This window comes from Euphorbia lathyris, chromosome 4 (genome assembly GCF_963576675.1).
Source record: "Euphorbia lathyris chromosome 4, ddEupLath1.1, whole genome shotgun sequence".
Taxonomy (NCBI): domain Eukaryota; kingdom Viridiplantae; phylum Streptophyta; class Magnoliopsida; order Malpighiales; family Euphorbiaceae; genus Euphorbia; species Euphorbia lathyris.
This window is the reverse complement of record NC_088913.1, coordinates 56,823,180-56,834,851: the sequence shown is the minus strand read 5'-3', so window position 1 is coordinate 56,834,851 and position 11,672 is coordinate 56,823,180. Positions and strand designations below refer to the sequence as shown.

Below are 11,672 nucleotides of genomic sequence, written 5' to 3'. Positions count from 1 at the left end.
ATGATACAATCTATCTCAATGAAATATTTGCACACGGAATATAAAGACAGTAAATAAAGAGAGTAGGGATAGAAAAGCTTAACCATACAATTTATCCAGGTTCGGCAACTACGACCTATATCTTATCTCTGAGAGAACCTCTCGAGATTTTCCAGTGTGATTCTTTTAACGGGTAAGAATCAAACATGCGGGCTTTTTACAACTTAAAAGCTACCCAAGTGAATATCTACTCGATATCCACTTCTCTCAAAACTTACTGAGTGTTTGAGAAACTCTCCTCTCAATTTTTAACAAGCTATACTGAGAAAAAAATCGCATCTCAATTTTACAGAGCTTAATTGAGAAACTCTTACAATCTTAAGCTTCCAGGTGCTTAAGAACCTAACACATTTTTACTACGAGATAGTAAGAACATAATCAAGACTCAAGCTACACACTTGATCTCTCACAAATATGAAAGAATGTATATTTGTATTCTAACACTCTTATCCTTTTTATCTCACTAGGAAGGAAAGAAGAATGAATGGAAGATAAGCAACGGTTTTGCACAATAATGGAGTTTTTCTTTCTTCACCAACAATTTTGAATTCTTTCCCCAACCTTCATATGAGAAGTGCCTCTCTATCTATAGGCAAATGGAGGGTGGTGATGTAGCATTTTTGCCAAGGATCCAAAGTGTAATTTATAATCATTTTTATTCGAAAATATCAGTTTTGGTCCCTACAATTTTGCACAATTAGATTCTGGCCATACAAAACAATAGGAAGATATCATTTTTTAATGCCATCTCCTCTTCTAACCCCTTCAATTCAACCTGCTTCCCATCCTTCTGCACCAACAACCTATTGTTACCAAAATCAAACATTACAGGGGTGTGCCTCCTCATCCAATCAGCCCCAAGGATGATATCATAATCTACTAACTCCAATGCCCTTAAAATAAAGTTAAATCTAACATTCTGCATAGACCAATTGCAATCATTGCATTTGGATGTAACTATGAGGTGTCTACCATAAGCCACAATCACAGGGGATGGTTTCACATTCACCAGTGGTAATTTAACCTCTCCTGCCAGTTTGATATCAACAAAGTTGTGGGTACTCTCACTATCAATCAAAATTAAAATAGGTTTCCTATTTAAGGTACCTTTAAGCTTCATGGTTGTTTCTGTGAGTCCGCCATCCAAGGCGTTGATAGAAACTAGAATATGTTCCTCCTCCGCCTGATCTTCACTCAACTCCTCAACAATCTCAAGGGTAGCCTCTGCTACTTCTTCTTCTTCTAGCTCCCCTTTAATGGAGATGGCTAGTAATTTCTTTGTGTTACATTGGTAGCCTAGAAAATAGCGCTCATGCACCAAGAGTTCTCTTAAGATTAGAGTTATATGCAGTCGATTTTATCGATTGATTTAGTGGGAATGGTGGTAGAAGAATTGGTTATGGATGGGTTCCAAGGTTTAGTGGTAGAAATTGGTGATCTGAAAATAGGTTTGGGCTTGACCACCTCTAGGATATCCTTGAGATGGTTTTCTTGGTGCTTAGCCTATTTAATGGCAGTCTAAACATCTGTGGGCTCATAAGATCGCACAGCTCATCTTAGTTCCGATTTCAGGCCTGCTATGAAAATTAAAGTGAAAAATGTTTCTGACATCTCAGGATGTACCTTTTCTAGCTTTTTGCTTCTTCAAAGAGATCTTGATAAGCCATAGCTATAGTTGTATGCCTCAACTGCGTGATTTGCTCAACTGCATCCACAATAGTAGTTTCTTGAACTCGTCTTTCCACCTCCTTCACAAACTCGCTCCAATTGAGTCTTGGGTGTGCAGGAGCCCAATTTTTATACCATTTATCAGCTCTACCATTCATACAAAGCCCAGGTAGCTCCACCTTCTTGACCTCTGGTACATCAAATAATTGGAAAGACTTGGAGCTCTTGTTGATCCAAGTTTCCACTTCAAAGGATGGCAGTTCACATTTGGGTAAAAGCTTGTTGAAATATGGGGCTTTCTAGTTGGATGGTTCTCCTACATGAGATCCCATGGGAGAGCTATCTGACAGACCTTTTTCTAGATTGGAGAGTGAGATGGGGTTCTGTTAAGGAAGGGTCCTGATTTGTTTGGATGAGCTTAGCAAGGGAGTTAAAGGGATTTGTGGAAGAGATCCTCTAAGGACTAATGAGAATTGAGTTGTTCTTTCCTCATCAAGGACTGCTCTAGAAGAATGGCTTCTATGCGGTTCTATTGAGCAGTTTGAACATCCTGGAACTAGCCATGCATCTTTTCCAAGCACTCCGCCATGGCCTCCGACCATTAGTAAAACTTTGCGGTGAGTTCCTTGAGCTGTTGGTCTAGAGCGTCCATGGTTGCTTGAGCTTTTCGCTGCTCTAGTTTTCTTAATATAATTACTTACCATTCACAGAATGGCTAGAGGAATGAAATCTCTAATACCATATCAGGGTAGTGCACTTACATGATAGAAATAGAATTGTTTAAGAAGGAAGAAGTTGAAAACAGAAGAGAGGCATAGAAAGAGAGAGAGGTTTGAAGAAAGAAAAGGGAAACTTGATAATTCTCATTGATACCTTTACGGTTACAAAACCATGACTTTATAAAAGAATAAAAGTGTTGCTGAATTTACAGCTAATATTACCTTTACAGCTGTAAAGTGTAACTTCCAAAATTAACAAAAATAATTAATTAATTCTGTAAAATGGGATAATTTACATATCTATTCTTAAACTTCTTATTCTTACGCTGATATGTGGCATGTGAGTCCGGTCGTGTCCCCAGCGAGTCGCCCACTGCGAATCCGACCCCAGAAGAGTCTGTGCTTCATAGGATACAACATATTTTAAGCCTTTTTGCTTTACTAGAAAGATGCTCAATATCTACAATTAAATTCCTTCAAAGAACCGGACATGGTCTTCAAATGTCTCCCCGTGCCGAATCTTGGAAATTGACCCATCGTCTTCAACCTATAAAATGAAACTGATGCAAATTAAACTTGGTGATGAGGTATGCAAATCATCAAGCTAAAGCCACAAACTTCTAAGGAAAAGAATCCTCCGTACCATATTTTACCAATAAGGGGACTTTCAAAAAAATCACAAGTTAATCCATACCCAGTATCCAGGTGGGCGCATCTTCAGATTGTATGTCGATGCCATACTCATGCAGTAAGCTCCAGCATGATGGACTACCGAACCTGTCACACCCGACCCTAAACGACCTCAATCGACATCGGGTGTGAAATAGAAAGATCATAATCAATACTTAGAAGTCTCCAATTTATCCAAAATATCATTATATTACAATTGCAAGACCAAAGTTCTAACCCTAATTCTAACAATAAGCAGCCAACTTCCAAACCTCGCCTAATCGGTCGATAGCCTTCTCTATATCCTGTACTTTCTCACCTAAAAACATTAAAATATTTAAAAACGTGAGACAAAAAGCTCAGTAAGAAACTATCAGCTATAAAAACCAACTTTACTTAACATAGCTACATATATACGTTTATAAAGGGATTTAATCAAAACCTTATAAAATATACTCAAAACTTAAGTTTATAATATAATCATCAAACCTTATAAAATATACTCAAAATATATAGTCAAAGTAGTAAACCAAAAACATATAAAATATATAATATTATATCCATCCTCGAATTCCACCCATGTAGATCATACAATCATAACAATATCGAGATATCTCATTTATATCTCGTTCCTTGCCTAACAGTTAGGACTACCAGCCGTGCACTCTGGCCATATCGCCATTAGATATGGTCTTACAAATACAACTCCTACCCCGGGCAATCCTAGATGGACAAAACCATTAAATCTTTCGAAATATCACAACTCATAAAAATCATATATGGATTTCAATCCAAAATAATAACAACAATAACCGCAACAGCTTTCTCAGTCCAAAACCAATTCGTAAGAAATCATCAAATTCATTTTATTCAATATATATATATATATATACATTGAAACCAAAAACATATATGTATATATGTAAATCAACCAAATTAAGCCTTAAATCCACATAATCAAGTAAAATCTGAAATTCACATAGAAGCATAATCAATAGCTTCATTTGAACCGTAATTTCACAATAAAAAGCAAAATCATGAAAAACCCCAATTTTACAAAATTTCTGCATAACCCTAAAATATCAATTTCTGAAAATTCTTTGATTATATATATTTCTATATACATAAAACTCAAAATATAGTTGATAGTTACTTACCTCGGTTAAAATACACCCGTTCAATTCTTGTCTAAATCCTGTCTAAGACGTTTCGCTCCAAACATTGCCAAAACTCAAAAACTCTTCGGTTAGGACTTAGATCTATGTATAAGGATGCTATGGTTCCAATTTCAAGTGATTCGAACGGTCGAATCTCCGTAAATCAAAGAAACGGTGGAGAAACGGTTCAGAGAAAACTGATGATAAATATGAAAGGAAAAGAAAAAGAAAAGGAAATAAAATTGATAATGATCATCGAGTATATCAACATCCTCTGGAACATTTGAGAAAAATTTGACCAATATCATGTTTGATCCTCCATCTTTCTATAATCTTTTAAAAATTACTTTAAACTTTTAATTTACACCTCAAACCATCGAATTAACCCCAAACTTTTCCTATAACACCAAATTAATATCACACACCCAATAATTATAATATATACTAATATAAATATATCAATTCTAGAAATTTAGACACGGACGTGACAGAACCGGCTCCCTATAAAGTAGAAGATGAAAGAGGACATTTAGTGCAACTCTCCATAAGGAGGCTGCAAAATCGGTACCCTGGAGGGAGTTGGAAGTTCCCTACCCTTTCCTAAGAAACCAGCAGATTCAAAGACAGGACCGACCACACCAAAAGTTGAAACTGCAGCATTAGATGATTCTGGAGAAACAAGTTCTTCTATGTGCTGCAAAAATAAAGGAACGGTCAACTTTGACACAGTCAAATAAAATTTACGTAAGAATAACTATGTAATATACAAATACAAGAAGCATAGAAGGGGCTGGCTGGTTGAGGACTCAAGCATCCTGATATGCATTATACTGGAAGCTAAGAAATATGAGCTTTTCCGTGCTATTAAACATAATCATTACACTGGAAGCTCCTTATGCCCAGACACTTACTAGATATGCATCGTACAGACTAGACGAATAAGTTAAGCCATGCTACCATCGATAACAATGAAATTTTTAGTTCCATTTGTTTTGACACCAGTCACCCTGTTGACCAGGCAGGACGTGTTTGCAATTAGTGATCTCCCTGGTTCAATGATGAGATTGAGATTTGGCGAGAGCACCAATTCTTGAACCTAACTTGGAATCAATTTTTAGTTCCATTTTTTAATGCTTTAACACATCAATTAACATAAATCATCACAATGATTCCAAGTACATAGTTCTATTAAGCATTATTACGTAATCAGATTCTTAAAGCATATATAATTAATTGTATTGGAAATTTAGAATCATTTTCAACATTGCATAACTCGTACACGTAAAATTGATATCTATTGTCTATAGATAAAAGCGCCCAACCAATTAAATCCATATTCTAACCTATGATGCATAAATTCGAACTTCCATTAACTGCAGGAAAGTAAAATAAGAAGTGCTGAAAAGGTAACTTGGTAATGGTTGAGCCAAGATGGCAATGTGCCCCAACAAGCTTAAGCTCATTAAGGTGTGGCTTTACATCATCCAGAAACCATTGCAGCTTCTCATTTCTAATTCCAAATTTCGAGTTCTTATTCCCAGTGGCAACATAAGGATGAACCTGAAGAACATATAAACAAGATATTATATGTTCACAAGTCACAAGAAAGATTTCAAATACACCAACTTCAAAGAAACTATATCTTTTATTTGGTTTTTGATAGATAATCAGCATGAATTCTGCCTATGAATGAAAGGGATAAAGACCCAGAAAGAAAAAAACAGACGAAGTGAATCTCTGACGCCAAATAGTAATCTAGGCTTAATTTACAGATAAACAGACAAAGAGTAAAATGATAAACAGGGTCAATCCACATGAAATTTTAACAGGAAGCAAACAGTTGATATCAGATCATCAGCATAAATGTATGGAAGTATATAAAATGAATTCACTAACCTTCCCTAACACACTATCAGGGAAAAATTCCTGGTGGACATCTTCAAATCAGCAAAACTGAAGCTCTTCAGATTGGAAGATTGCAAGATCTCACCTTCACTCCGAGGAGCCTGTGGCATTGAAGCTGATGACACCTTGCTGCTTGTACTTAGATCATTCCCATCTGTGCTAACGCACTTCGGACTCAGCCCTCCAGAAGAACCGATTGCCTCACATATTTCGTAAAATCATCATTCAGGTTGGACCAAAATGATAGAGAAAAACAAATAACACTTAACAGAAATAACTTAGAAAGAACAATAGAAAGGAAATGAAGATGGTAGATATATTAAATAGGGAATGGAACAGTGTTTCCTTCTCCCCCTTCACTGAATACAGGAAAAGAGCAAGAATATAGGTCAGTAAGATATGAGAAGAAAAGACAAGGATATTTGCTTCTATTCACTCATTTTTTAAATAAAAAAATAATATTATGCTTTAATCAAATTCCTTGGTTGTGTACCTATTTTCGGCAACAACGCTTCATGAAGTACTTACCATTTTAATTGATGCTTCATCAAGTGATTGTCGATTTCAATTGTGCTGCATCCAGCTTCCTTAACAATTCTTTCTCTACTACTAGTACTAACAGTGTGTATATTAAATCTCTCTTCTCCTGTCTCCCACCATCTGCTAAAATCTGGCAACCTTCCAACAGAGGTATAAATATTGGAAAGAAGAATTGAGTCAGTAGGGTGTTTATCGCCTATTTCTACCAACATCCTCGTTGCACGTTCTCCTAGTACAACATTTCCATAGACTCTACAAGCTGCAAGCAATGCACGCCAAGCAGTAGCATCACTCATAATAGGCATTCTTTTTATCAAGTCATATGCTTCCTCTAGCAAGCCTGCACGACCTAAAAGATCAATTATGCATCCATAGTGCTCTATCTTAGGTGAAAAGCCATATACCTGAACCATCTTCTCAAAACATTTCATTGCTTCGGTAACCAACCCACCATGACTACAAGCACTTAAAACTCCCAAAAAGGTTACTTCATTCGGTCTAAATCCTTCCTCCTCCATCCTATATAAGAGATCGACAGCATTTCTTGCTCTCCCATGAACTCCATAACCTAAAATCATAGCTGCCCAAGATTTTACATCTTTGTCCTTCATATTATCAAAAATTCCAATAGCCTTATCCAAAAATCCGCACTTAGCAAACATATCCACTAAAGCAGTTCCAAGAACTGCATCCAACTCCATTCCTTCTTTTTCTATATAGTCAATAAGATACCAGCCTAGTTTTATTGATCCAGATGTAGCACAGGCTGACAACATACCAGCTAATGTAGCAGAATTTGGTTTTATTCCTTGGAGTTTCATGACCTGTAGTAGAGCTATAGCTTGTTCAAGCAGCCCCAGCTTTGCATACTTGTCTATCATACAATTCCATATAATAATATCCTTTTTAACAACCAAATCAAAAATTCTTCGTCCTGAATTAATACGTCCTGTTTTCGAGTACATTTCTATCAAAGCAGTGCATACATTTATATTTGAACAAAATCCAAACTTGATGCAATACCCATGAATTAACTCCCCCCCAAATGAATCTCCCAAATCAGCAAAAGCAGATAACACATTCAACATAGTGGCAGCACTCACTCTTAACCCACATCTAACCATTTGCATAAACAATCGGGCAGTCCCAGCAGGTTTAGATGCTTGTAAATTAGCACCCAACAAAGAATTCCACGAAACCAAATCATTCTCTTCAGGAAATTCTTCAAACAATTTATACACATCTTCAATTCTGCAACAAATACTATAGAAATGCAAGAGCGTGTTCTTTACATCGATAAACAATAAATGCCCAGATTTGACAACCATCCCATGGATCTCCTGACCTTTCTTGACAGCCAATTCACGAACACAAGCTTTAAGAACTGTAATGAAAGAGAACTGGTCCAGTGAAATCCCATGGGTTCTCAATTTATTGAAAACAACAAAAGCTTGTTTTGGATCATTGCCAACAGAACATGCTCTAAGCATAGTATTGAACATGAAGAGATTCGGGTTTTGGATATCGTTGAAGATTGAGGTTGCATATTTAATGTCTTGTATTGCAGAAGCAAGAAGCTTGCTTTTAGCAAAAGAATCATGGTCGATGCCCTTTTTTACCATAAAGCCATGAATTTGAGAGATATCAGAGGTTTGTTTGCATGATTTCAACGAGGAAATCAGGTTGACAAAACTAGCAATCTGCATGCAATCAAAACAAAAGGGAAGAAAAGTTCACCAATGATAAGAAGTGGAACAATCCAATGCATAAGAATTTACACAAAAATTAAGATTAAGCTTATGACAAATGAAATATGAAATTCCTCGTTTTTTGGACCAGCGATATGTTCTCTGTATTTAACAACCGTGCTAAGATATGACACATTTACCCAGTGCAAAGCAACGGCAGCTTTCATCTATATAATTGTACAAAACATGAAAAGAAAGATCGAAGTTCCAAATTAGCGACAGTAGCGTTCACATGGACCTTGAGTGTTTGGTCACTCACCATTAGATCTAACCTTATTAAGTTATTAGAATCCAAGGGTGGAAATTAAAATCATCCTAAGACTTAGATTTAATAAACCCAGATCTAACATGAGTGACCAAATTCATCAGGTCCATGTGAACACTACTGAATTAGTGAACCTAGGGGGAAAAACTAGTGAACCAGGAAACGAGGCTGTAGGTGATGAGAATGTTGAGAACAATGAGAATGGATGAAACCCCAATTTGTATCACAAATTCTAAATTTATTGATTAACCCTTACCCCGTAATATTTGCAGCCAAAAAATCTTCTTCCTGGGTTAGCTCCTGTCCAAGAAGGTCTTACAATTGCGACTCCTCCACATCGACATACATGACTTGAGCTCCTTTCGATCTCCATCCAAAGAAGAAACACTATTCTGCAACAGACAGTACTGCAACTCTGAAGAAGTGTATCTATCAAGTTTGTAAATTGAGACCTTAATCTCTCACTTTTACACATCAACTCTTGATCATTCACAATTCTACCTTGATCCTTTATTTACTAGTTTAATATATAAGTGGAGAATATAGCAGCAATTGGAGTTCAATAATAAAATTAAGGCAATGTGTGATTTATGAAGATCAGAGCAAGCTGATATAGAAAATCAATTTCCCATAAGACACTGAGTAATTTCTACAATATAAATATGGAATTATCTTTAATTTCCCATAAGATAAGACACTGAACAATTACTACAATATATCAGCAGACGCATGATACAAGTCAAAAGTTGATGTGTCAACATAACTCTAAAACAGAAACTTAAGCATCGAAGAGCAAGAAGTGTCTCCCTAACTCTAAAACAGCAACTTAAGCACCAAATAGAAGAGCAAGAAGTGTCAACATAACTCTAAGTAGAACCAGAAACTCGTAACCCCAATAAGAGCAAGAAGTATCAGATGAAATCACATGGCATTGCTCAATTGGTTTTTGAAAACAAGTTCATATATAAGTGGGCACATCAGCACAATAGAAACAGAAATTCGTAACCCAGTTAAGAAAGACAAGAGAAGAGAAGAGGGGAGGAGAGTACCTGGAGAGCGATCGTTCTCGATTGTGGGGAGGAGAAATTCCCTACTCTTTCGTTTTCGATTCCCCCTTTCTCTGTTGCTGTTCTTGCTTCAGCGATCGATAGCTTGATTGGACGAAGAGTACGGAGGATGGGTTAGAAAAATAATAGAAAATAATAAAAGTAATTACTCAAATAATATATACGTTACTATACGATTTAATAAGGGTTTTGCTATTCACCACTCCTAAATTACTTATTATCGTTCACCGCCTCTAAATTACTTATTATCGTTTTCTCTTTTACCTTTTCGTCCTTTTCATTATTTATATCCAAAATTCAAAATTCTTTCTCTCCTGAGCAAAAAATTTGAATTTTACAAAAATGGAACGAAGCAATTCCAAAGTAGACGATTTCGAACACGAGGTAATATTACGATTCTACAATGAAAAAGAATTTCGAAATCTGAAATTTTTAAATTTTTTTACATGGTTTTTGCCTGAACGGGTGGGCATGTTGCCCGTTCCATGGGCCGGACGCATGAACCACCCGTTCAGCCTATGGAACGGGCAGCATGCGCCACCCGTTCCACCTATGGAACGGCCAGCGCGCGCCGCCTGTTCCACCCGTTGGACGGGCAGCGTCCGCTGCCCGTTCTGGCTTGTGGTGGAACGGGTGGCCTGCCCGTTTCCCTTAAAATGGGCCTGAAACACATTCAAACTTAATTTTTTTGTATTTTTTCAGACTATATTAACAATTGTTATGCATTTTTGCATATTCAGGAACCTCTAGAAGATTGGAATCCCGATAGGATTGATTACAGTTCCCGTTTCATAACGGACACCGTTTTCCCTTCGTGTCAAGATGTTGTTGATTGGGCAAAACAGGTAGCTATTCAGAATGGGTTTGAGCTAATAATATCTTCACACAAATATGGGGGGCAGCAGAAGCTGTTGAGATGTTCACGGGGTGAACGCTATAGAGGTGTTCTTAGAACTTCTGAAGAGACTTTAATAAGAAAAAGTAAAACTAAGGCGTGCAGATGTAAATTTCATATTAAAGTCTATCAATATACAGACCTTTCTGGTTGGGGTATACAGACTAAGTCTCGGTCAACTAGTATGCACAATCATACATTACGTGTGTATGCAGAGGGAAATCGGAAGATGAGTGGACTCAGTACCGCATCTAAAATAATTGTGAGTGATATGAGTTCGACTCAAGCAAAGCCATGTGCTATTTTAGTAGAAAAGCATCCAGCAGACAACCCAACAACTAAACACGTCTATAATTACAGGGATAATATGAGAAAGGATGGGTTCGAAGGTAGAGACCTGGCTAGTCAATTCTACCATATTGTCGTCGAGAACAGGTATGTTAATTATACTCAGGCTGATCCTGATTCTGGCATGATAACGCATGTGTTTATGGCACATCCAGAATCAGTGGATATATTCAGGACCTACTACTGGTATATCGGTATTGATTCAACGTACAAAACTAACAAGTACAAAATGTCATTTGTAGAAATTATTGGGATGACGCCATGCAATAACAACTTTAAGATCGTGTATGCGATAATTAAAGACGAGACTAAAGGGATCTATTGTTGGGTCCTGCAGCGACTGGGGATTTTGATGGGGTTTGATCTTAACTCGACTGTTATTGTTAGCGATAGGGAGTTGGGGTTGTTGAAGCCAATCCAAGAGGTTTTTCCACATTCAGTACACTTGTTATGCACTTGACATATAAATAAGGATGTAGAAGATCGGGTGTACAGACTTATGGGAGATAAGGTACATGCCGCTAAATTTAAGAATGGAAGATGGAAAACAATTATACAATCCTTAACCATTGTTGAGTATGACATAAAGCTGAGCAAGATGAGGGATGCGATGTCTAGGTACCAAAATGTTATCTCGTACGTTGAGGAGATG

General features: G+C 36.9%; 1 protein-coding gene across 9 annotated transcripts; it reads right to left on the bottom strand.

The window, feature by feature from the left end:
* Positions 1–2,559: 2,559 nt before the first annotated feature.
* Positions 2,560–9,890, bottom strand: LOC136226332 (pentatricopeptide repeat-containing protein At1g26900, mitochondrial). 9 transcript variants are annotated; one of them, XM_066014768.1, is made up of 9 exons: positions 9,760–9,890; positions 8,967–9,102; positions 6,686–8,397; positions 6,149–6,357; positions 5,664–5,812; positions 4,847–4,946; positions 3,334–3,414; positions 3,070–3,218; positions 2,560–2,973 (listed from the first exon to the last, which is right to left on the bottom strand). In XM_066014768.1, the coding sequence occupies exons 2-4, from the start codon at positions 9,081–9,083 to the stop codon at positions 6,333–6,335; spliced, it is 1,854 nt and encodes a 617-aa protein (XP_065870840.1). In that variant the 5' UTR covers positions 9,084–9,102; positions 9,760–9,890; the 3' UTR covers positions 2,560–2,973; positions 3,070–3,218; positions 3,334–3,414; positions 4,847–4,946; positions 5,664–5,812; positions 6,149–6,332. The 9 variants fall into 9 exon arrangements, with proteins under 9 accessions (XP_065870840.1, XP_065870839.1, XP_065870838.1 ...); XM_066014767.1 differs by having other exon boundaries at positions 3,070–3,414; positions 5,596–5,812; XM_066014766.1 differs by having other exon boundaries at positions 3,070–3,414.
* Positions 9,891–11,672: the final 1,782 nt, after the last annotated feature.